The sequence below is a fragment of the Henckelia pumila genome, chromosome 3 (genome assembly GCF_033568475.1).
Source record: "Henckelia pumila isolate YLH828 chromosome 3, ASM3356847v2, whole genome shotgun sequence".
In the NCBI taxonomy this organism is placed as follows: domain Eukaryota; kingdom Viridiplantae; phylum Streptophyta; class Magnoliopsida; order Lamiales; family Gesneriaceae; genus Henckelia; species Henckelia pumila.
Genome location: NC_133122.1, coordinates 193,906,588 through 193,932,981, shown reverse-complemented (window position 1 = coordinate 193,932,981; position 26,394 = coordinate 193,906,588). Strand labels below are relative to the sequence as shown.

At 32.9% G+C, this 26,394-nt stretch overlaps 4 protein-coding genes across 4 annotated transcripts; 1 reads left to right on the top strand and 3 right to left on the bottom strand.

The window, feature by feature from the left end:
• The first annotated feature begins 3,737 nt into the window (after window positions 1-3,737).
• On the top strand, window positions 3,738-7,435 carry LOC140890838 (cell division protein FtsZ homolog 1, chloroplastic-like). The gene is made up of 6 exons (XM_073298954.1): window positions 3,738-4,079; window positions 5,084-5,183; window positions 5,537-5,766; window positions 6,316-6,483; window positions 6,571-6,804; window positions 6,959-7,435. The coding sequence occupies exons 1-6, from the start codon at window positions 3,807-3,809 to the stop codon at window positions 7,229-7,231; spliced, it is 1,278 nt and encodes a 425-aa protein (XP_073155055.1). The 5' UTR covers window positions 3,738-3,806; the 3' UTR covers window positions 7,232-7,435.
• A 3,200-nt stretch (window positions 7,436-10,635) lies between these two features.
• LOC140891946 (grpE protein homolog 2, mitochondrial-like) lies at window positions 10,636-14,749 on the bottom strand. Its single transcript, XM_073300654.1, has 6 exons — window positions 14,542-14,749; window positions 12,438-12,639; window positions 12,150-12,337; window positions 11,879-12,046; window positions 11,306-11,434; window positions 10,636-10,983 (listed from the first exon to the last, which is right to left on the bottom strand). Exons 1-6 carry the CDS (start codon window positions 14,674-14,676, stop codon window positions 10,909-10,911), a joined length of 897 nt encoding a protein of 298 aa, XP_073156755.1. The 5' UTR covers window positions 14,677-14,749; the 3' UTR covers window positions 10,636-10,908.
• Window positions 14,750-18,580: 3,831 nt separating this feature from the next.
• LOC140892800 (mitochondrial pyruvate carrier 3-like) lies at window positions 18,581-20,180 on the bottom strand. Its single transcript, XM_073301801.1, has 5 exons — window positions 20,118-20,180; window positions 19,953-20,051; window positions 19,086-19,138; window positions 18,910-18,983; window positions 18,581-18,653 (listed from the first exon to the last, which is right to left on the bottom strand). The coding sequence occupies exons 1-5, from the start codon at window positions 20,170-20,172 to the stop codon at window positions 18,611-18,613; spliced, it is 324 nt and encodes a 107-aa protein (XP_073157902.1). The 5' UTR covers window positions 20,173-20,180; the 3' UTR covers window positions 18,581-18,610.
• Window positions 20,181-22,439: 2,259 nt separating this feature from the next.
• Window positions 22,440-25,423, bottom strand: LOC140892583 (protein FAR1-RELATED SEQUENCE 5-like). The gene is made up of 3 exons (XM_073301527.1): window positions 25,218-25,423; window positions 22,801-24,837; window positions 22,440-22,652 (listed from the first exon to the last, which is right to left on the bottom strand). The coding sequence occupies exon 2, from the start codon at window positions 24,468-24,470 to the stop codon at window positions 22,893-22,895; it is 1,578 nt and encodes a 525-aa protein (XP_073157628.1). The 5' UTR covers window positions 24,471-24,837; window positions 25,218-25,423; the 3' UTR covers window positions 22,440-22,652; window positions 22,801-22,892.
• Window positions 25,424-26,394: the final 971 nt, after the last annotated feature.

The following is a 26,394-nucleotide window of genomic DNA, read 5'->3' as shown; positions in this document are numbered from 1 at the left end:
TAAAAACTTGTAACGACTAGTTTGAATCTTATCCATAAATACTTACCAATGTGAACACATAATTTAATTTCAACTCACTACGCTCTCTAGTTCTACTCTTCATATCCTTCTCATCTAATTTTTTTAAGTTCTTACAATCTTATTTGTTATCCAAAATGGACAAAAATATGAGGGCATTTCTTATGAATTTGTTGAATTCTACACACAACCCCCCAAAAAAATCATTTTCCCAAAATTCACAAATTCCACAAAATAATCAATATGCACATTCATTTTCATATATGCAGTTTCCTCCACAAAATGTTAAAAATTTCCATGGTTTTGGAAATTTTATGAATCATCCGTATTATGCCCCGAGGTCCACATCAACTGCTTTCAGCCGAATATTGGCAAAACATGAGTCATCCACATCTCACGCCGCTGGTTGACCAAGGCTATGGTACCCCACACACAACTGATATGCATTTTCTATCTCCAATATTGAATGAACATACAACACTGACTTTTGTCCCAAATACTCAAATTTTCTATCGTGAATCCCCAATCGAGGTGATAAATTTAGAAAAAAAAAGGTTTCAAATGTTGAGGGTACGAGAAAGCATTCAACTTGGAAAAAGATTGAAGACGACGTGTTTTCGAGAAGTTTTGTCATATTAGCGATTATCTAATAATCGACAAGGATCATAAGGTGGATTTTTTTTGGAGACATGTTGTCATCTACGACAATGAGAATCTCTTCTAGGTTCAAACAGCAGAAGAGCAAATGTTATACGGTCACATTGGCACGACACAATCCAAAAGAAGATAAATCGATTCAACCAGGGGCGGCCCTGGCCCTGGGCAGCCAGGGCACGCGCCTAGGGCCCCACCTTTGTGTGGGGCCTCAAATTTTTTTTTAATAAAATATTATTTATTTATATATAAATATTATATATTATGCTCTTACACAAAATACATTCACATAAAAAAAGGGTTTGAGTTTTTAATTTTGAGAGTTTCGATAATACTTTGCCCTTTTGTTAGTTTGTGGATGCGCGCGATTACGTAAATTGGCTATCAATAGTTTAAGAATTCAAAAAATAGAGAAGTATAAAATTTACGAAAATACACAAACGCATTCAACAAAACGATCCAATGTATGAATTACAAGACTCTTGTTCAAATTTTGTTTTCGAATTTTGATATATTGTTTAATCTTATTTTGATTTAATGTTTTGTTCACATTATTTTGGTTTAAGGTAAGATATTAATATTTGTTGTAATTTCACATAGATTATGAGAATTCGAGGATTACAGGTCTAAAAACGAATATTTTTCCTATAAAATTTACGAAAATACACAAACGCATACAACAAAATGCCTTCCTCACCAAGGTTTGGAAGCAAAAATTCCAGAGTTGCTCTATCGAAAAGCACTTGTAAGTTTCTTATCAACTTGGATAACATGATTTTAATGATCATTAATTAGTAACTTTAAATTTTGTTGATTCAACATGATTTCTATAATGTATCGAATTTTTAATCGGCTTACATACAACTATCGAAAGTGGTACATTCAAGACATTTTGGGGTGTTGTATGCCACGAAAATCATATTCATTTTAAATGGTGATGAGAATTTAAAGAGAGAATATATGAAACTATTTCATACTATACAAAATTTGGCTGAGATGAATTTGTATATAAAAAACAAAAACAAAACAAATTTTGAGTAGAATATATTGGTTTGCTTTGCACAATTTACTTAGTTAACATATATAGTTTTCTGCCAATTTTGTTAACTGGAAGGTTTATCTAAATGATAACGAATAAATAAATAAATAAATATATATATATATACATATATATATATATATATATAATGCAAGATGATAATATAATAACTACTTTTAATATATATATTTGAAAACCTACCAAATTGATCAATATTAACTACTATTAATTATATAAATTATCAATTACATTTCTCATGAATTTATTTTTAACAGCTTGATCAATATTTTTATTTCTCCCTATATATAAAGAATCTCCCCCTTAGACACCTTCTTTTAAATTGCAGAAATTGCCCTTATGTAAAATAAATATTATAATTTTATTTTTATTTGTTTTTTTTATATTTCAAATTTCCATATTTTTCTCAACTAAACATTGTAGATAAGATAAATTGATAAAAAAAATTTAAATTTATTTTTATATTATTTTATAAATGTTAAAAAATAAATTTAAATATTATTTAAAAAATAATATTTATATATAACATACAATATTAAATATATTGCATGATTTTATACACACGCAACGCGTGTGCGATTATGCTAGTATATATATAATGCAAGATGATAATATAATAACTACTTTTAATATATATATTTGAAAACCTTCCAAATTGATCAATATTAACTACTATTAATTATATAAATTATCAATTACATTTCTCATGAATTTATTTTTAACAGCTTGATCAATATTTTTATTTCAAAATAAAAATCAAGTTTTTTTTCTAATAAGTTTCCCGTCTAACAAAATCGGATACCATAATTAATACAATTTACAAAAGTTTTGTTATTTTGTCTACCTATCATGACCACCTAATATGCCCAACACGGGGTGTCATTCAATCATTGGATGTGATGAATTGTTTATCCAATGTGATGAATTTTGCATCCAATGATTGAATGACACCTCGTGTTTGACATATTAGGTGAGCATGATAGATATGCAGCATAACAAAACTCCAATTTACAAAATATGATATTTTAAATATAAAATTATCTTTTTTTGTGCGTACATATTATATATATAATTTTGATGTGTTGTCCATCACTCTATTATCTACCTCTGTGCATGTATTTAGAGCTATCATACGGGCGACGGTCCGGCCACCAAAAACCCATTTTTTGGCGGGTCGAGGGCGGGCCGATCCACCATCCCGGCGGATTATAAATCCTCAACCCAACCCAACCCAACCCAACGTGGGTTACGTGTTAGGGGAACCGGCCCGTAGGTTGGCTTACAACAAATAAAAATCATTATAATTAATTATAAATAAATAAATATTAATAGAAACATATTACTAAAAAATTTAATTATTAATTTCATATGTGTAAATTTTATATAAATTAATTATTACAAAAAATTAACAACTTGCATTAAAAAATACATATATCACAATAAAAATAAGAATAAAATAATAATTCTTCAGGCCCGTAGTGGGGCCTAGGCGGGACCTAACCCACTTAAATTGTGTGACACAATTCAACTTAAATTTTGTGGCACAATTCAACCTAACCCACTTAAATTATGTGGCACAGTTCACTGTATCAAGACGAGTCTGTTCATCGTTCTTATGTCTTCACACACACGCAGCCTGAGAAACTTATCAGGGGCACTCATCCTACGGTTAACTTTGGAGTTCTTATGTTATGAACTTTCGAAAATAAGATGCCCCTTATTGATATGAATTATACATATCAAATCTTTTGTAGCTCTCATTCCAAGATCGGTTCATTTATGTCACTCGTTGTTCATTCTTTATAGTGGGGTTTTTATCTTTGTATTAACTACCATATCGCGGAGGTTACCACCTTAGTATTTTTTTGGCTCCAGATGATTAACCTAAATTGACGGCTCTATATGTATCTGTCATTTATCGAATGTATGTATGGAATGCGATGAATCATAGATCCAATAGCTTTGAGTGTAAATAAGAGACAAAAGCATAAAAATAAAACCCTAACAACCGGTGCAAACCGGAGACAAATATACAAAACTCACAGTTTCTGAGACCAAAAAAAATTAGCTTCCATTAATGGCGACGCTTGGATTTACAAACCTTTCTTCCGAGTTATCTTCGTCTCATTCATCCTCCATTTCAATTGGGTTACACCCATTTCTTTCTAAAAATGCTCGCAATTACAATGTCTCCTTCTCATCTACGAATTCGCCGCGCATTTCGAGACGACGACGTAGTAATGGGGTTTACAGCTCGTTTGTACCGATGGACTCCGCTAAGATTAAGGTTGTTGGTGTCGGCGGCGGTGGAAATAATGCCGTTAATCGCATGATTGGCAGCGGTTTACAGGTCATTCTCCAATTACCATTGTTTCTGTAGTTTTGTGATATGGGTGCCCAGTGTTGATTTTTTGTATATCCAAATTTCAATCTTTTAAGTATTATTATTGTCAGCGTGGTGATTTCTTTTAATGCGTGGTGAATGCCATAGCGCTTGAAGTAATATTTTCAGGGGATAGTATGCATAGTTCTATATAGCTAGTGTTACGGTGACAAAAACGAGTTTACTCGTAAACGAGCATTTGAGAATGTGAAATGTACAAATTTAATCCTTTAAATTGTTTCCAGGGCTATGGGTTGAAATTGCCTTTTATGAAATGAAGAAGTTGATATTCTATATAATATATATCTATATATATAGATGCTGTTTCCCTCGTTTTGTGAAGCAGTAGGATTGTTTTTGAGAGCATTCGTTGGCTGTGAGTTGTAATTAGTGTTGCCTCCTTTCACTGTATTAGATACGGCTCACTCTAATTTTGACAAACTCAAAGGTTGCAATCTATATGTCATACAATCATAATAATTTTATTGATATAGTTCCTAGTTTGACCTTGGAAGGCTCTAAAAAAAGAAAGAAAATGAGAAGGAAAGATCAAAGATAAATGAATTCAAGGCCACTTTTAAGCATATCTATTATTGTTCTGGAATTTACAATTCAGAGGAAAGTCCAGACTCCTGATTCTAATCAAAATATAACTTGAGTTAAGGAACAATCTAGATTTTCATTAGCTGTGCGTAAAGCTTAATGACTGAAGTAATCGAACAGTGCAAAATAGTTATATCCATTTGTTATGGTCTTCCAGTTCGGTGCATAAAGTGTGAATCCATCTTAATTTATATTTTCTGGAAAAGTCACTTTATAGTCAATCTAATTATTATCCATGATCCAGCATCAGCATACCAAGGATCAAAAAAACTTTCCTTCTCTGACTTGTGGAAATGCTCTTTCAGACGATCTGATTATTTATTGTTTCAATTATCGGAAATAACTTTTTCTGAGCTGTTTTATCTCAGGGAGTGGACTTCTATGCAATAAATACAGATGCTCAGGCACTATTACAATCTGCTACTAAGAACCCTATTCAGATTGGAGAGCTTCTGACTCGTGGACTCGGTATGTATCTCCATTTGTACTTTTTTAAAATGAAAGATTTGCTTAATATGATGCATACTTCTCTCTTATAGCTTGTCAGGCTAGATTTGGTAGCATTACTCCCTCAAATAGTGGAATGCATGAATCATATTGCTGTCCCTCCATGATAGTTCTCAAGGAAGAAAAGAGTAACCGAATTAACTAGATGTGATAGTAATCTCCCTCATAAGAAAGAGATATACCATATACATAAAAATTTATTGTGTGTACAGATATTTAACACCCAAGTCTCACATAAACTATATATCAGTATTCTAAAATAACCAAAGATTTTCTGATAATAGTTTTTATTTTGAACAATTTCTGGGATGCAGGAACTGGTGGCAACCCGCTTCTTGGGGAACAAGCCGCTGAGGAATCAAAGGATGGTATTGCAAATGCTCTCAAAGGATCAGATATGGTGTTCATAACAGCAGGGATGGGTGGGGGTACTGGCTCTGGTGCTGCTCCTGTTGTTGCACAAATAGCAAAGGAAGCAGGGTATTTGACTGTTGGTGTTGTTACCTACCCATTCAGCTTTGAAGGGCGCAAAAGATCTTTGCAGGCAGGTTTTATTTCCATTCTATATTTACAACAGTTTAAGTATTTTATTTTACTAAACATTTGGACTAGGCGCTTCCTCATGAGTTGGATGGAGAATTATGTCAGAGTCTATGAAAACCATATCTTTGTAGGGTAAAAGGATGAGAATTCGCTGGGGACGCATAATTAACTCCACATTTTCTGCCGGATTCCTAGATTCATGAATTTTCTTAACAATTTCACTTATACCCTGTTTATCTGTGAGATTCAGTTTATTGAGGGGATGGGGGAGGGGAGAATTTGTTTGCCTAGCTCCCTTTCTTGTTGTTTGACTTCTACGTTCTCATCCTCTTTTCCTTTTCTCGATATTTGAATGAAATTTTGGGAAGTTCACTAGTTTGTAGTTGCTTTGATTTCATTTGAGGATTATGCACCAATCCTGCATGGACTTTGGGAATGTTTTTAGCTAGTGAATATAACCTTGAACTGATTGTGGCTTGCAGTGGCATCATCTTTTTCGTAAACTTTCACAGTTTTGATGTTATCGCATTGTGATCTGCCATTGTTTCAGGCACTTGAAGCAATTGAAAAGCTCCAGAAAAATGTGGATACACTTATAGTAATTCCAAATGACCGTTTGCTGGACATTGCCGATGAACAGACCCCACTTCAAGATGCTTTCCTTCTGGCAGATGATGTACTCCGCCAAGGGGTCCAAGGAATATCAGATATTATCACTGTGAGCTATCTTGTTTATCCGCTGCACTTCATGCACTGATTTTTGCTGTAATATGTTGATCTTTTAATGGATTCTTGGTTTTCGCAGATACCTGGTTTGGTAAATGTGGATTTTGCAGATGTCAAGGCAGTCATGAAGGATTCAGGTACCGCTATGCTTGGGGTGGGCGTTTCCTCTAGCAAGAACCGTGCCCAGGAAGCAGCTGAACAAGCAACTTTGGCCCCATTGATAGGCTCCTCAATTCAGTCCGCAACTGGAGTTGTATACAATATTACCGGAGGAAAGGATATAACCCTTCAAGAAGTGAATAGGGTATCTCAGGTATTATATTTTGCCTTCTTTCTTTTCTCCTGAATACATCATTCATTATATTTTTTTCTGGTTTTACGGGGAAAGCTGTTACCCGATAAGATACTAAAAATTATTGTTCACCATTAAAATTCTGGTCACACTCATTCTCCCCATTGGACAATAGGTCGTTACGAGTTTAGCTGACCCTTCAGCCAACATAATTTTTGGTGCGGTTGTGGATGAACGATACAATGGAGAGATCCATGTCACTATAATCGCAACTGGTTTCACCCAGTCATTTCAGAAAACTCTTTTAACTGATCCAAGGGGAGCAAAACTAGCTGCTGATAAATCTACAGGGAGCCTTGACACCCTCAAATCTCCGGTCACTCTCAAATCATCGCCTCCCACTTCTCGAACCCCTGCTTCTACTTCTACAAGGAAGTTCTTATTTTAGCAACCTTTTCTCTTATCTTGTTTTCCTTCCTTGTTTTTGCATTTGCAAGGTTTAAGGTTGCATTTTTAATGTAGTTTTTATGATGCCTTGTATCTCGTGGTCTAGCGGAAATTCCTTTTGTTTTTTATTGTTTTCTTAGGGTTCGGTACATATTACATCTTTGAACCTTTGCAATTGTAAGTGAACAAATTCGGATCCACAAGCTTCCTTCACAAATTAGGCGCCAAGAATTGTTGCAGACACATTCGACTTTCGTAAAATTGAAGTAAACGAGGCAAACATATAATACAAACAATTGAAGTGAAGATTAAAAGGCGTTGATCCTCAAAACCAAAAACCAAGGTATTGATTTATTCTACAGCATTGGCTTCATGTGAGTATTCCAGAATGAAAACCTCAGCCACTTCAGGCGACCTAAAACTCACCTTCTTCTTCAACTTCTCACTTCGACCTCCGTGAAACGTCGAACTATTCACCCGCCCGCCTCCACCTTCTTCAGCCTTCATCGCCATCCCCGCTGAAATACTCACCTTAGATTCATGCAAAACTTTCTCTCGTCTGGTGTCTGCGTCAAAGGAGGGATGAACCCTTCTGCTTGAACATTGTTTAAGCGCATGCAGATGATCACCGCCATGAACGCCACCGTCGTCGAAAGCTGGTGAAGAAAGAATCAAATCCTCCAAAGTTAACATTGTATTGTAGGTGATTTTGTTGTAATTCGCCTGCTCCTGCTTCATTTCCAGAGTCCGAAAAGTCCTCGGCTTAAAAAATTTCGCCATTTTTAGCCCACAATCAGGATCTGCTTCTTTCTTGGCTGCTGATCTATTACTGTTACATGTCCTACTCCCAAGACCGCAGAAACACAAACCCATTTGCTGCTTCTGTTTTTCCGACAAGGAATCTTAAAAACTTGAAATATTCAATCCACTGGCATTCGATGAATATCATGTGGTTATCAATGCGATGTTTTTGGTTTGTGAGTGTTTATATATATATATATATGTGAAATCGAAAATGGATTCTTGGAGGGGTGCGTGGACGGGCGAATCTTCATAGGATGATATTTCTATGTTGTTATTAGCAAAGAATATGCAGATAAGTGTGAAATGAACTAGAACAAGTTGAACATAGTAAATACCGAAGGTTTCGTCTTTGTTTCACTAGATTCACCATAGCACTAATTTTCTTGTTCTACGTATTAAATTCACGCATGAATCCAAAAGAAGTCAAAAAACTATAATTAATTTCGGCGTTTTTGGATCATTCAGTACAAGGATGTTTTGTGGATCTTGCGCACTTTATCCGAGACCATAATGGCTTGCACAAGACAAATTTTTGTTCCGTCTTTGATTTAGTTAGGACGGGAAAAAAATCATGAAATGCCGTCATATCGCATGTACCGTACCCAAAAAAATCGTATATATCGAAAATTTTGGTATATCGACCGTACCAAAATTTTCAGTATTGGTATAAGATTTAAAAATTTTCGATATTTCGATATACCGAAAAAATATTTAAAAAGTCGGTATACACGATATCAGTATACACGGTATCGGTATACCGACTTTTTAAATATTTTTTAAAAAACTGTTTTTTATAATATACACGGTATCATACCGGTACCGAATTTCGATATACCAAAATTTTTTGGTAAGAATTGTATGAATTTATGTCATACCGATTTTCGGTACGGTATCGGTACCGAAAATTTCGATACATCGAAAATTTCGATACCAAAGCGGTATTCGTTGAATATTCGAAATTTTGTATCGAAAATTTCGATATCGAAAGCGGTATTTGTTGAATATCACGGTACACCGTATCGAACCACCCTAGATTTAGTTGTTTCTTTTTTTCTTTTTTACGAGTTATTTGTTCTTGGATAAAGAAAAGTAGTGATAATTGTCCCGGAGTTGTATAAGACAGCTTATTCTTCGGCACGAAAACTTCTGACAAAAGTTACAAAGTTGTTTAAACCTTAGACGATGAAATTGTTTTATTGTAGCATATTGATATCTGCATATACTTATATTAACATAGAATATAAAGAATATAAAAAAAATTCTCTTTCATATTTTCTTGGGTTACCAAACCAACACTCTCTCTTGGTACCATAACTTTCATCTTTGATTGAAATTTTCTTATGATTAAGAGAGAGATATACATGGGATTTTGCCATGCGTGATGGGTGGTTATTATTATTTTTTTGAAAGTAAAATAACCCTCTTTATATTTTTGCAACTTTGAAGAGAGCCCTTATTTATCGACTCGCTTGGGCATCCATGGCTGTTATAGATCGACATATTTATCATTTGGCTGTGGCCTCGAGCTAAACAACTGTTTAAAATGTGGATGTTTTAATGTATTTTTAATGGCCAAAATGATCGTCTTAGAAAATCGAAGTGAAGATCAAGAAACTAATATTAACCCGCAATTGTGAGATTCCCCAAGTTACTTTTAGAAATGTAAGTCGTTAATTTCCAGACGAGCTTCTTTATTGGCAGGAAACGAGTGAAGATCAAATCACGGTATTAGCTATATAAAAATGTCTCTTTCGGAAAGATCGACTGCATTAACCATTAAGTACTGTAAAGACCAAGTACAATGCTTGAGCGGTTGATGAGATGCTAGCATAAAGATAATACCCTTACACTACATCCAAATATGAGATCCACATATTTTCATGGATCCCGCGTATCCAAATCAATTTTGAATCATTGGATCTTACATTAGGGTACTACCATTACGCTAGCATGAACTTATGGAGCATTGGTGGAAAATGGAAATGAGGTGTGAAAGTGAAGGTCCTTGAATGCGATAAACTTATGGCTGCATGATGGGTCAACATGTTTGGCTCTATGATTGGAGAAATATGGACGTGGATAGATGGAGGTGGACAAGTAGGTGGATTCACATATTTTATTATTTGGTACATGGATGAGATTTATCAGGATTTATGGGAGAATGGAGATTTCTCCTACATTACCCATAATATTACCCACAATATGTGGAAGGGTCGACGTAATTTCATAGATTGATGCGTCATTTGCATACAAAATTCTGGTCCATGGTGTGTTCTACGAAGACCGTGGGAAGAAGGATGACTCCTTAGGGTGAGGTTACAACACTGGTTGGAGTTGGATGAAGTTGGATGAGCTCTAAATTCTTCAAAAACCTCTTAATAGATAGAATAAGAGGAATATATCTTTCATATCCGTATGACCGAAAGATATCGGAATGCAGTGGCTGCCGCTCTCCAAATTCAGATTATTAGGACTTTAAGCTACATTGCTGAATTTATTACATTGATGGTGTCGACTACTCGAGAGATGTATGCTGTCTGTGCGTGCACAAGACCAGAACACAAGTTAAAAGAGTATGAATGGGTAAAGGATCCCTTGTATGTATAATTACAGCTAAAGAAAAATTGAAGGTGACATGGGTGGATAGATATCGACTCTGCAGGCTCAAAATTCCATTACTGTGAAATGCATTAAACCGAGACACATTATGGTTGTAACAAAAAAATCTCAAGGATAAAACTATGGTTTATGTTCATTCCTTAGCATTAGAAATAAAATAATGCATGCTTAAGCTTACCGCAACATAACATACGGTCAGTTTGTTCATTTTCTTGTACATCAGTGTGTTTCTCACGACTCCAATCCTTTTTCAGCCTATTCATTGTTCGTTGCCACAGTCACACCAACTTCTGCAGGCCTTATAACTCGATCGTGCAGCATGTATCCAGACTGCAGCAAGAATAAAATAAGTGAGAAAGGTACTTATGAAACTAAGTGCTTCAAGTTAAAATGCCAAAAACCATTGATAAGTCGACATTATAACACATACATAACAGCACCGTAAAGGTCAACAAATCAAAGTAAGGTTGTTCACATTATATCAAGCTAGTAGTCATATGAAGTGATGTGCCAAGACTTGATTTCCAACTCCGTACTTGTTATAAGATTTCATATCTTAAACATCATGAAAAAAAGGGGGGAAATTAATCAATCAACCTCAAACAAACAATTCAGACGAAGTAAAGAATCAGGTAATGGTTAGTTCAAATACCTTGAGAACAACTGCGACATGGTCCGGTGGCTTTGAGGCATCTGGTACTTGGAATACAGCATTATGTCTGTTTGGATTGAATTCTTCATTTATAGGGTCGTATTTCTCTAGTCCAAACTTTTTAAATACCTACAAATGGCAAAATTCAAGCATGTCAAGTTAAAATCTTCATTTAAAGTTTGGATGCCAGTTAGTATCATGTGCCAACCATAGTTTATTGACTCCCCAAATAGCCCAATATTTGGCAATGTATGGCAAAGATATTTAAATGGATGAATGACCAATATTTAACCATTACAATTTACACCCACCAGTCAATAGCATGCGAAGAAATTTTTCAAAGAGACGGTGCTCACCAATGGTTCAAAGTTCATAATTCAGAGTTCAGACATTATAAATCACCTTCCGCATCCAAACCATCTTCAACCAATTCATTTTCTGACTCTTAACAACAATGATTCTCACCATGTACAATAAAACTAATTAAACGAAGTTCCACATACCGATGGCAACAACAAGTATAATATAGTCACCGAGTGAGGTAAATATTACTAGCCAACCAAAAAAAAATACCTCTGTTAATTGTTTCTCAGTCATTTCAACGCCATCGAGGAGTATCTTAAGTTGTTGAACAGCACCATCCGTATCTGTAGATGCATCAATTTTTGCAAAACTCTCTTTTGCAGCAGAGGAAGCTCTCCCCAAATTATCCGCCACATCCAACAGACTCTTAGCGAAATTCTGCAGAATAGTAATCTCATAAATAAGTGACCAAAAAACAAGCACGAACTACACGTGGGCAATTCAACAGTACGTCATAAATTTAAAATTCAAATCCACTAGCCTGAATAGCAAATTTCTTTGCATTTTCTGCCTCTCGTCTGGTACGATCCTTGACGTTTTCCATATCTGCAAAAGTCCTCAGAACCTTATCCTTCATTTTCTCAACTTCTTCCTGCTTTGCAACCAGAAGTTGTTCCTTCTCCACAATGATTTTCATAAGATCCAGTCTTGAAAGGTCATTCTTCAAATCTGAATCAGAATTTTTTTATAAAAAATGCAATTTGTTTAGCACCTTTTTGCCTTCTATTCGCAGTATCAAGCGTACCAGAGCTAGATTTGGAGGAAGAACCTGATTCAGTTTTTTCATCGGAAACTGATACATCTGAATGATCGGGAACATCATCTCTTTCTGTCTTATTTTCCACTTCGCTCCCAGATCGAGCAGTCTCCTCATTTACTTGTGGTGATGAAGATGATGAAAAGCCGAACCATTGGAAGGCAGATGAATTCAGAGATGAATGATGTAACAATGATATGTGACAGCTTACCACCTAAAATGGAAGAAGAGTGTCCTTATTACTACCAGCTTCACAATGCATAAATAATGCACCAGTAACATACAAAAGCAAAGACAGAGCATAAACAAAGTAGATATCCACACAACTCAATAAAGGATTATCCATAGGCACAGATCGTAGTGCACGACTTTCTATTTTATTTCTGATAAAATAGAAGTCTACATCTATGTGCTTCATGAGTAAATGGATGTCAAGATCTGACCATGAATAATCAGTACTGACATGGAGGTATACAGCAATGGGATCTACCAACATGGTCGCAACAAATAACCAGGCAGAGTGAGCAATTGAATCCGACTTCGGATGACAATGATTAGAGCCAAACAATTTCAGTGATTGTGGAGACCAAGGTGGTCAATTAAAATAGAGTACCTCAGCACCTAGAAGTTCTCCTTAGTTCATTGGAACTTCAAGAGATAGAACTATACCTAGGATGATACCATTAGCACCAGCAAAGGTACGACTGTCGGTGTTTTTAACTCAGTATGCATCAGAAAAGGAGAGAATGGGAAATGGGAGACCAATCCCAAAGAAGTAGGCCATGCTCAAGTGTCTCACAGAGGTCTTGAAGTAAATGTTGATGGCAGGTCAATATCGAGTTGTGTAACGATGAAGGAGTTGAGAACATGTTGACAAAGAAAATATACAGGCTGAATTTCCTTTATAACGAAGAGAAACTCAGCAATGTGAAGCATAGTGCCCTCATTTGGAAACACCGGTGTTTGGATGTCAGTAGCATAAGCGTTCTTGTTCTTTCAGAAGATTGGGAATGTTCTTATCCCAAATTTAATCAATCAAGCCAAACATAATTTATTTATTCGACCTCACCCCAGCCAAGTGATCATCGGCTTATTTAATCAACAATATTTCACATCCTACTCAAATATTTTAATAATACAACGTTATTTATCTACACAATCCCATCAACTCAATTGAACGCAACATGAGTACTAAAGCTGCTTTTATATATAAAGGAGACAGTGAAGAGAATGAAATTCTCAGTTTTGAATTTATAATTATTTGCATGGTATGCTCTCATGGGAAAATTGCAAATATGGTCCTTTTTGTTTGTATAATTGGGATTTTGATCATATATGTTCAGTTATTTTCGATTTTCTTGTTAGCAATTTTAGTCCTTTTTTTCCCACATGAGCTTGTGTTCAGTGTCGTGCAAGCACTTTCATGTAAAAAGGAGTAATTTGCAAAAAAGAAAAGAAAAAAAAAACAAAATATCCAAAGGAATTAAAGATACATGATTAAAACTCAATGCTGATAACATAACAGACCAAACACGCGAAGTGTAAGATATCGGGGATGGAAAAAGCCATTTTCTCATAGTTGCATGATAATGCCATGGAGAAAGGAACAAAAAATGTAGAGCATATAATGGCTTAACATCATAACCCAGTTATAAATATCTAAAAATCATGGCATAATTACAAATAAGTGACCGGAAGGATATCCTAAAAATGACTTCTTTTATCCAACAAAAATTTCTCTCGGTGTAACATCGAATGTACCCATAAAAACGATTTAAGATAGCTTCAACATATTAGCCCACAAATTGATGGAGAACACTTGTGCTAAACCAACTCGTATATAAGACCAAGACCACAGGGCAAACAGAGACATGGTGATTGAAGATGGATAGAAAATAAAGAAACTTAAAGCAAAGAGAAAGCAAGCAAATAGTGAACAATAGAATGCATTAAACTACGAGCAAATAGATACAAGCTAAATGATCCCCCCTCAAGCACAAGGCACAAAGTACCAACCTTTACAGAAATCTTGTGAAAACTAAAAACAAGGCAACTCATATCCGAGGAAAAAAGCAATCAAAAAATCAGCGGAAAGCGCAATCAAAAGAAGGTAAACCTTATCGCAGGGATAGAGCTGGTTAGAAAAAGAAGAAACGCAATGCGTATTCTGTCGCCCGAAAAGAGGCCGCTGGTGGCGGAACTGATTCAGCGCCGCCCTCGAAAATCTGGCCGTGATTCTGCTCATCGACATGATTCTCAATCGGAGATTTTAGGTTGGAAAACAGAGGAGGTGTGCAAGGGTTTAAGGGGGGGACGAAACCTCAGCTGAGCTTGAGGGGAAAGAAAAGAATTAAATATATAAAAATAAATAAATGAATTCTTTTCTTTTTCTTTTTTTTTAGGCCAGCGGTTATCAGCACATTAATAATAACAAAGACAGAAACTAAAGTGGTGTAAATTAAATAATATAATATTTGTCTACGGAAGTTTGAAAGTTAAAACCTTTTTTTTTTTTTTTTTTTTTTAATGTTTCTCTTCCTTTCAAAAACTATAAAACGTCACTAAAACATATTCATTATACACAACATGATGATTTAAGATCGATGTAATCTAGATGACTTGACGATATCTGAATTACACAATAAAACAATTTTACGTGAGCAAACATAAAATGAAGTTGGGTTGCAGAATATTGAAGTTTTGGTTTGTCAACATTGGATTAACAAGATGTTGGATCATAAATCCAAAGTTACATTTATATATAAATACTTATGTATTGCGGTTTGTTAAATAAGATTAGTTCATTAGAATAATCTAAATAAGGTTTCGGGTTATTTGAGATTTAATATATATCTAATAGGATGTGGACATTTAATGTTTAGATACTAGTGAGTTTTTTTATTTGATTGATGGACTTAAATAGAATCCGATATCACACGACGAAGTCATACTATATTATACATCATCATGAATAGTTAGAGAGCGTGATAAATTTAACATGATGGATTCTGGATTAATTAACATATTTAACATTATTGTTTTATACTAATTTTGATAATTTAACATGATCGATTATGGATTTATATTATATGATTCTTCTCCAACACAAGAGAACCTTTGATGCTCTGATATGCTTTTGAGAGCTTATTAATGCCCTTGATCCGTGACTCTTATGTACGTTTAACTTCTTGTTACTCATAAATGACTCAAATTAAGATGGGGTACTATTTAATTTATAGCATTTGCCCGATGGTAGAAAACATTATTCTAACACTACGTACACATTAATCCTAGTACATTCTCTGCAAATCATGTTAATTACGCTCATGGGTCGAGGTATCACTTGTTGATTCAAATTTTGTTTTTGGAGTGACATGTACTAATTGTGAAATCTGAGCTTCTTTGATTGTCTCTCAGACTCTCAGTTAATTACTAATATTTTATTGATCTTTACTCTTGAGTTTCTGCTTCTGAATTAAACTCTTACTAATAGCTACTCTATTCTTCAGCAGGTTTGTTAATAAAATATTTTTAAAAAATTATCAAACTATATATAATAAAATGAGGGAAATTTAAAGAATATGATCATCGGACGGATCCTACTCGACTGCCTCCACAAAAGATATGTTGATCGTACATTTTAAATGATTTCAAAATATTTAGAAATCACATAACTTAATATGTACTTCCAGTTAATTTGGTTATTGTTAATATGGCAATTGCATGATTAAAGCATACATTGTAAGATCACTAATTAAAAAAAAATCACCATAAGATCAAATGAATTCATTTAAATTAATGTAAATGCACAACAAGCAATTTGACCTTGTCGCGAGGAGTTTGACATTAATCAAATTTATTCATTTGTGCATCCCACATCAAATATTAATTTAAATTGATGCTTTAATTGCAATTTGCATGAAGTTAAGATTTTTTTATTTTCCCTTTGTTTTCCTCGAAAAAAAACACCCAGGAGAAAATTATCGGCGGAAAGTTGAGTTCAGCCTATCTTTAAAATATTGTCTCAAACATGTATCCATTATTTTATTTTTTTTACATATAAAGTCCACATGTTTCCCTGTAAACCCTATATTTAAGAACGAATAAAGATCATGTGACAACTTATAAATAAAGATTTATAGCAATATATATGAAATGTTAGCGCACGTTCACGGTTCCCTAAGGCCATCTCCAATCCATTAAACTATCTTAGAGGGTGTGTTTGGCTAAACTTATTAAAAATAGCTTATAAGCTTCTAGTGCTTAAAAGCTGTTTTACAAGCTTATAAGTTGTTAGAACTTATTTTAAAAATAAGATGTTAAAGTGTTTGAGTAAACTTATTTTAAACAACTTAAAGATGTCGATATGTTTGGTATTATAAGATCTTTTTATTGTCAAAATTACCAAAAAGGATATAATTCTATGAAAATAAAATTTTGAGTTATACACATACGAAAATAGTTTTAGAATAAACATATATTAAAAAATAAAATTATTTTAATATTTTACTTTAGAAAATTTATGTGATTTGTAATTTTTTTAAAAAATAATATTTAATATTTAATGGGTGGAGGATATGATAGAGATTTATGAAAATATTCAAGGATATTTTAGAGAGATAGAATATTAAAATAAGATCTTTTTGAAAAAAATACCTCCCCCTTACTTTTTTAAAAACAGCTTATAAGCTGTCTAACAGCTGATTTTGACAGCTTATAAGCTGTTAGGTCTTATTTTAAAAATAAGTTCTTAAAGTGTTTGGATGAACTTATTTTAAACAATTTAAAGATGTTGATGTGTTTGGTATTATAAGATCTTTTTAGTGTCAAAATTACGAAAATGGTATAATAATATGAAGGTGATGTAAATATTATATATATACGAATTTTTAAAAAAAATTATGTTAAATGTTAAACTTAAATAAAAAATTATTTTATATTTTAATTAAAAAAAATCCGTATGCTTTGAATTTTTTTTTAAAAATATTTAATGTAATGATATTTTTAAAATTACTCAATAATATCTTGATAGTTTAGTTTTTTAAGTTCTAATAAAATTATTGAACAAAACCTTATTTTAAATTATATATATATAAATATAAAACAAATTGATAAAGGTTGAAATCTGTATGAAGATGGAAGATTTAAATCTATTAAAATGAAGAAGTCGAAGGCAAATGAAAATTTGGGAGAGATTCCGTGCAAAAAAAAGAAAAAAAAATATGGGAGAGAAGAAGTCGAAGGCCACGCGAGAGAAAGCTTTGATTGTGTAGGTAAAGTTAAAAATGGATGGAGGGTATGGTGGACATATGTGAATATATACAAAGATAATATTGGAAAGCAAAATATTAAAATAAGACATTTTCTTAAAAAGTAGGGGTGTATCTACTTTTTTAAAAACAGCTTATAAGCTGTCAAACAACTTATTTTGACAGCTTGCTGTTTATTAAAAAAATTATCAAACACTTTTAAAGAGCTTATAAGCTCTGAAACAGCTTATAAGCTGTTTTCAAGAGCTTATAAGCTCTCCCAAACACCCTCTTAGTGTAACGCTAACTTCAAAATAGTGTAATTCCTACACCAAATACAACACTCATCTCCAACCCATTAACTCTAAACTCTACACTAAAAGGAATATTCTCGGTATATTTATTATTATTTTATTTACAACAATTAATTTATTCCACAAAATATTTTTAAACACAATAATTAAAATATCAGTATTATCTAAAATAATAATTTATATATAAAAATATTAATGAATTAAAATTTTTAATTACATATATTTTAAGAATTATGTTAAAAATTTTAAAATATTTTATTTTATTTATTAAAATATTTAAAATTATTATTTAATTTACAAATTTAATTTTATTTATTTAAATACTTAAAGAATTAATTACAAACAAAAAGAAAAAAAAAGAAAAAAAAAGAATAGCATAGATGATGTTCATCTACTCCAACCTGGCGCTGAAAATAGCGTTGGGTTGGAGTAGATATTGCAACACCAAACCAAATTGGTGTTGCATTGGAGATGGCCTAACAACGAAAACTATGAAACAGAAAGACATTTATTTAGAAATCTAGAAACTTGGAAGCAATTATTAAATCATATTTTCACACATGCAAAATGATGAAATTACTGTTTTATTAAATTCCTCAATAGTTCAATTTGGAAACTTTATTTACGTCTTCACTGGCCCTTCTATCGGCTCGAAGAAGTCCATCCTGTATGACAATATAAATTAAAGGATATATTAAAACGGTAGCCTGTCTCACGGATTCGTCTCACAAAATGCTTACGCAAACTTAAATAGTAAGGTCTTAATTGAAAAATAAAATTTTAAAATGTTTGGATAAAATAAAACAATAGATCCCGGGCCAGGGGTAGTAAAATAATTATCTAACCGAAATAATATTATATTTAGTAATAATAATAACTATATTATTATAATTAATTACTACGAATAATAATCATACTTACTGAATTTTACGTGCCAGCTGATAAAAACATGGAGCAGACATTCCAAGGCTGGCCCCAAACAAATTCCAATTTTTCTGCAATCATAAATAATGATTTAAAAAAAACTGTGAGAAATTATAAATAAATTATGGGCAATTAACAAAATTGAATTAACTTTGTTAGGCGACTAGGTTTACCGGGGTAATGACTGTACTATAGCGAGCCCATATGAGTCCCGCCGTCGCAATGGCTAAAGAGAAATTATACAAATTAATTATAAATTATTTTAGGAGATAATTGACTTTCGCAATCGAAGAAGCTAACATTTTAGTAGAAGTATTATGTATGTAAAATATTGACAACGTTACTATTAATTTGTGTTTGACAAAATTCGTGTTTTAAATATGTTAAAACACATTTATTTATATAAAAAAAAAAGGTTTCACCCGATAAAAACTAAAAGTTATCATTATTAGATCGATGGATTTAAAACGATAAATTTCAATTTCTCAAACTGTTTGGACGGAGAAATTTCAAGTGAATTTCAAATCCGTTGTATGTGAAGTTGGACGTACAATTTCAGTTTTTTTTTTTTCTCAAATCTATAGTTAGAATTAAAATTTATCTATTGTTTTGATGATAACAAACAGTTACTGCCTATTAATGTATAAAGACTGATAAATATCTTTGTATCGTATTTGTGAAAAAATTCAAATCCTCAAGCACACGTTCAATCTATTAATCAAGTTGCAAAACGTGAAATTAATGAAGAGACGTATGAAATTACGATCGAAATCCATTACTATTAGGATCAATATGTTTGTGAAATCAAACGGTATTTAGCTACGTTATCAATAGGATTGTCAAACTAAAATATATTGAGTCAGTCAGAGATATATGATGTATTTTGTATGTAGGAAATTTAATTATATTTGAAGAGTAAAAAAAAAAACACAAAATATAACATTTAATATTTCTGGAGATGGAGATGCATAATATGTATAACACACATCGATTAATTAAATATCCATATATGAAACTTTAAAAATCATAACATAACACACCTATTTGCTGGGGATAAGAGAGTGATTCAGGTGGCTTTGAGAAGTCGGCAATATTTGCTATGGTCACACCCCATTTAAATGTCGGAGCCCAGAAGTGAACTGCACCCATACAATAAATATATATCATAATTCATCATAAATTTGAAATAAGAGAATTAAACATACTGGTTTTAGGGCCAGCTGGATGATTCCACAGTGCTTGAAGCTTGGAAGATGCCATTGATGGTTGCTAATTCTCCATTCATCGTGGACTCTATATATTTATATATGAAATGAAGTCAAGCTAAACCCTGCCTTAAATCAATATATTATTGGAATGTAAATTCTTCTTTTTATAATATATATGTTATTTTTTAAAAATCAAATTTGATACATTAACGACGACATACATGTCAAGAAACTAAAGTTATGCTTGGATTGATGGATTTGAGATTATATAGATTTTAGATCCATTGATTTCAAATTCTTTGACTTGGTTGAATGTCAAAATTGAAGTGGTTTTAGAATATAGTACTTTATATCAAGTTATGTAATTTTAATAGTGATTATGGTGTCGACCATTGAAATATACTCTCAAATACTTCCTCAAATAAAATCTCACATTTGAAATAAAATACATAGATCCAAGCACAACCTAAAGCATTCTAAAATTATTTGCCCAAAAATAAAGTAAGCCTTGCTTGCTAAATAAAATATGAATTTATGCAGTTGTTATATGAATTGTGTATATTCTTCTTTGGTGGTGCAGTGTCCTTTGGTATATGGTGAGAGACATCAAGGAAGGGTAACTACATAATTTCGCATCTTGATGTATGTGAAAGAAATCAATATTATGTTGAGATACTCTTGTTTACACTATGCAGATTATAAAATATATTTGCTTAATTTATGATAAAATTGAGTTTCTTCTACATAACAAACATTAGCTCATTTCTACATAAGAAATAATATATTTGAAAAGCAAATATTTTTATCATGATACTGTTTAGTAGATTACCATAATCAATTCAAACATTGACCAAATACATAGTAATCTCATAGGTTTGATCAGGGGTCGGTTCCAATCATAATTATTTTGAACATTAATTTACAGTATTGATTGTATATTGTTACAATACAAATAACTTTAAGTTACTTTGTGACACAATTTTTTTTAAACTTTCGTACTTGTAGATTTAGGCCCCGTTTGGATTTGGTAGACATTTTTTTAAAAAAAAAACACTTTTTTAAGCTATAATTTTTGGCTTTTGAAAAAGCTCTAATTTTGACTTAAACAAGTGCTTATTTAAGCACTTTTCTGGTCAACCAAACACTTTATTAAATGAAAAGCACTTAAAAAAAATGCTTTTTTGGTCTGACTTTTGAAATCATACGAAGCCTTAGACTTCATGATGTCCTGTTTTTCGAGGCCCCAAAATGAAAGAAGCAAGTCATCAGCGATGGTCATCTTTTATCCCAAGTATCTTGTGAGATTTTTATTTTTTTTTTTGGGCGAAAGAGTTTGTTACCATTAGATTTTAACACGATATTTCGTATTTTTCAAGCATTTATTTACTTTTTTAAGAGAACAATAAAGGCATATAACAATAGTGAAATATCATTACTTTTTTTTTTTTGGCCAACATCTTACTGAAAGAAGTGATTAATTCTAACAAACAATTCATGTGACAGCCACAAGTGATAAATTCAAAGCATGGAGTGGAGTGCAAATGCTAAATAACATCACTTGAATGACGAAACGAAAAATTGCCATCATAAAAAATTATTTGCAAATTCATACTTGCTGAGTATCAGCTTGGTCAAGCTTTGTTCAAAACCACACGTATTTTGTCATCATCACCTCCTAATGATCCAATGACTCCTTTTAATTCATCACTTTTATCAAGTTTGTGAGGATTAGATGGCACTTTGCAGCAAAACAAGATGTTACACACCGGTAAAAGTCATGGCTTCTCTAAGTCCATTTGCTTTTCTCGTGCTAAAACTCCTGGAGTATTCACAATTGTAATGTGCTCCAGAAGCTTTTAACATTCAAACAAATCGTTAAACAAAGAGGCGCATCAGGTTCAAACAAATCTTTAAACAAAAGGCGCATCAGGTCCATTCTGCCTGTAAAATAGTGTTGCTAATAAACAATAAAAACATTCAGGTTCTACTAAGCAACAATGTTCCAAATGAAGGACAATAATAACCATGTACAAAAAATAATCATGCAAAGAAAACAAAATCGGGAGCATCAAGCTAACATGGCTAATGCAAACCAATGAGCCAAGTGAAGAATACATAATGAGTAAGTGCCAACTAATGTGAGACAGAACCATAATAAACATGTGTTTGTGGAAAGAAGACAGTGAAAACTTAACATGACAAAAACAATATGTCAGTCGTGGCCTCAGGCCAAATGTGAGCTCCTGTGAAAAGATATAAAATAAATGCAAGAAATTTCGAGTAATGAAAAAAACTCAGTTAATCAAATATCATTTTGTCACAAGCTGAGTATTCACCATTATCCAAAACGAAACTAACTGAATACAGAAACCATTTCTTCTCATGAAACTGGAAATGTCAGAAGAAGGATATTCTACTAGTAAAGGAGAAACAAAAATCATTAAACTGAAAGTGACTTCCAGGGGCTTCAGCTTCTGAACATAGAGCTTCTTCAGGCCATCAATTATTGAAGTGACAGCACTCAAAAGGTACCTAACATCACGACAAGGGAGGCAATTGGCAAACATAATCAACAACCAAGTGAAATATATTAATAATAGAAGAAACAGAAAATATATTTGCATGCTCAAATTTAATCAAACTGAAAATTTTTATTATTTTCAATAGAACAGGTCATTACCGGTGCTGGTGCTTCATCTCTTAATTGAGCACTATAGGGGTAGTAGTCTTTTGAATATGGTTCAGAACAGGCTTTTGTAAGGCTGCCACACACTATTGATGCCTATGGTATAATCGAAGTTTGCTACTGATATAATCAAATTGTTCCTCCAAGAACTTTGTCCCCTCCTCAGTCAAAGATGCCTCGTCAATTAATAATGAAACTTTATAGAATAATCTCGAGCGTCTTGACATCAAAAGCTTTTCTGGATCATCGATGGCGGACATTCCTCCAACCTTTGCATCTCGTGTCCATCGCCTGAGGATGTACTTATCAGGCAATTGAAACACTTGGTTGATACGAAAAAAAGCTAACATATGTCTGCATGGAATGCCCTCGAACTCAAATTTCATACAACTACACGATATATAGTCCTTTTGTTTGTAATGTGTGAGCACCCTTGGTTTGGAGAAGGAAGAACTTTGAAAATTCATCACGTTGTAAACCGCTAACTCAACTCCAATAGATGCTTGTTGCACACAATAACCATGACTCTCATTTATCTCTCTTTGAAACTCCAAAAACTTCTTTTTCGTGTACACCTTAACCATTTGAGTTTCCATTGGCCACTTTGACATAATCTTGGGATGCTCATTCACATCAACATGGTCAGCAACTAACTCATTGTGTCTTTGGTGTCTGAGTGCCTTATTGAAACGAGTAATAAAATCCACAAATGAGTTCTTATTTGAGACGTACCTCTTGAAAAATGAATGTGAACTTTCAGCTCTTAGACTACTTGACATTCCAGCACAAAATACATGTTTAAAATATGCTGGCACCCACTTGTGTCGCAATTCATACATCAATGATAGCCAATCATTTTGCTCCAAGTTAGTACACTTGATAACCTCTTCCCAAGACTTCTCAAATTCATCAGGTGTTGCCGATTTTTCAATGACATTCTTTATACTTTGATAGTAGTCACAAAAATTCACAGGGTGTACTTTATGCGGCAATTTGTTCAATATGTGCCATAAACTATATCGGTGCACTGTTTGAGGAAAAGCTATCGCAATGGCTTCCATGATAGTAGGATTCTGGTTAGTAATAATCATGTTTGGTTCACCTTTAGGCATGGCTTCTATCAACTTATTAAGCAACCAAATAATAGACTCGGTTTTCTCGTCACTTAGAAAGCCTCCACCAAAAACAATTGTTTGATGATGATGATTAACTCCTACAAATAATGCAAAGATCATCTCATATTTGTTGGTGTTATAACTGATATCAAACGCTACTACATCACCAAATACACTATATGCCCTCCTTGAATCAAAATCCGCCCAAAAGCACTTACTAAATCTGCTATCTGAATCAGTCTCATAATCAAAGAAAAAAGATGAACTCTTCTTTTTTTCAGATTCGAAGAAATCAATCATTGTTTCAGTATCGATTTCCTTTTGATCATCCATTGCTTCCTTCTCAAAATTTCTAAAATCTCTTTTTGTGCAATCCACAAGGTCGGACTCTCCATGATCTTTCTCCAATCTATGGATTTGCTGACCAGTTGGCACATTGGATTCTGAATACTGTTTAGTCAAAGCTTTCTTAGTTGCCGAAACATTACGATGTGAGCGTAGCAAATGCACCTTCGAAGGGGTCGAAAGTGGGTGATTATGGCTTTCCATGAAGGTACTCACAACCCAATTATGTCCATCATGTTCTTTGACAATTGAAACTTTGACTTACAACCAGTTCTGACTTCGCCACGAGCTCTTTCCTTTTTCGGTGGATCATATTTAGCCTTTTTATTCCACCGGTCTTCATCTGTATGCCGTTCTTTAAAGCATACAATTTTTTTCCACACAACTTCGTTTGTACTCTTATTTTTCTTGCTATTACTTATTCTTGCGCTAAATCCGGCTTCTCGTGCATATTGGTTGTAGAACTAAAATGCCTCCTCTATTGATGCGAATTTCATCCCAATTTTTGGCTTTCGATCATCCGCAACTTGGGGAATGTAGAGCTGTTCATCGCCACTGTTTTCTTCCATTACTGGATAATACAACATTGCAAATATATTAACAAAACAATAAAGGCATAACAATTATGAAATATCATTAATTTTCCCCTTATTTTTTTCAACATGTTACAGACTAACAGAAGAAGCGATTAATTCTAACAAACAATTCAATTATCACAATAGGCATCAGGGACTATAATATCCTTCACTTTATCATGCATTTCTTTGTGACAGCCACAAGTGATAAATTCAAAGCATATATATACATATTTATTTATATATATGTGAACTCTAATTATTAAAAGATTCAGATATCTACATTCTACCATAACATCAAAGTTTACTGGATTTTTATACTGAACAATGCTTATACATGTTTTAAATCCATAAATGACAGAGGCATGATACGAACCTTTCCTTCTCACAAGCAAAAATCAGACCAAATTGGCGTCGAAAATCTTCTCACGTGCTTTTTTTCAGTTGCGTGAGATTTCAGGGCTTATAGTAGCTTTCTAGAACAAAAATTAGAAGCGAAACATAGATCTCGGACGGCAGACAAGAGCTGGCGGCGGCGGCGGCGTTGAAGGTGAGTGATGTCTAGGTATGGAGAGTACTAACGTGATGGAATATGGGCTGGGTCAAAATATTTTTAAAACATTGCAGTATATCTTAATGCACGCATCATTTTGTATTTTTTGTTAAATATAGAGAGACCGATATTTGAAATTATTAGTCGCAAAAAATAAGTTAAAAAAAATTAGTAAATATTTTAAGACGGAAGTTAATAACGTCGGTCTCAAATTAGCGACCAATATTTTTTGTATCTAATACGAGAGATTAGTTTTTTTTTTCCTCTATTTCAATTACAAATAAGCAATTTTTTTCTATCGATAATACATGGATTAAGATTATAAAGAAACCAAATCATTATATATATAGTTATTTATTTGAGACTAAAATGTTTGTTTTTTAAATCAAAATATTTAGAAATAACTTAGCTGGTTATCGTTTAATATGATAATTGTGTGATTAAAGCATACATTACAAATTAAAAACACTGCAAGATCAAATACGAATTCATTTGATTTCTCAATGCAAATACAAGCACCTTGACCTCGACAAGAATAAGATGAGTTTAGCATTAATCAAATTTATTTGTTTGTGTATTTCAAAAAAAGAAAAAATTTATTTGTTTGTACATCCACGTCAAATATTGATTTAAATATATGCTTTTAATTGCAATTTGCATGATCATAACATCTTTTCATTATATTAATTTCCTTTTTTTTCCACCGAGAAAAACCCGTGAAATTAATAATCTCATTTTAAGAGACAATTGATTTCATGATCGAAGAAACTAACACTTGGTACAATTATTATGTAGGTAGAAAATTAAATGAAAAATTTTCACGTTAATATCAAACTCAATCTATATCAAGTTAGACAATTTCAATATTTCTCAATTCAATCCACAAACAGTATTAATTATTTATTGCTAGATAATAAATAACTTTGAAATTACTTCAATAAGTAACCCAGATTCTCTGTTGTGCACAATCCGGATTCTCTCGTCTTCCTGGACCCTAAAA

Coding starts and splice junctions, on each gene's coding strand:
- LOC140890838 (XM_073298954.1), top strand. CDS start 3,807: ATGGCGACGCTTGGATTTACAAACCTTTCTTCCGAGTTATCTTCGTCT. Junction 4,080..5,083: donor TGATTGGCAGCGGTTTACAG/GTCATTCTCCAA, acceptor GTTTTATCTCAG/GGAGTGGACTTCTATGCAAT. Junction 6,805..6,958: donor AAGTGAATAGGGTATCTCAG/GTATTATATTTT, acceptor ATTGGACAATAG/GTCGTTACGAGTTTAGCTGA.
- LOC140891946 (XM_073300654.1), bottom strand. CDS start 14,676: ATGTCGATGAGCAGAATCACGGCCAGATTTTCGAGGGCGGCGCTGAAT. Junction 12,640..14,541: donor AGCTCTATCCCTGCGATAAG/GTTTACCTTCTT, acceptor CTTCCATTTTAG/GTGGTAAGCTGTCACATATC. Junction 12,338..12,437: donor CGATGAAAAAACTGAATCAG/GTTCTTCCTCCA, acceptor ATTCTGATTCAG/ATTTGAAGAATGACCTTTCA.
- LOC140892800 (XM_073301801.1), bottom strand. CDS start 20,172: ATGGCATCTTCCAAGCTTCAAGCACTGTGGAATCATCCAGCTGGCCCT. Junction 19,139..19,952: donor CTCTTATCCCCAGCAAATAG/GTGTGTTATGTT, acceptor ATTTCTCTTTAG/CCATTGCGACGGCGGGACTC. Junction 18,654..18,909: donor CAGCTGGCACGTAAAATTCA/GTAAGTATGATT, acceptor ATTGTCATACAG/GATGGACTTCTTCGAGCCGA.
- LOC140892583 (XM_073301527.1), bottom strand. CDS start 24,470: ATGGAAAGCCATAATCACCCACTTTCGACCCCTTCGAAGGTGCATTTG.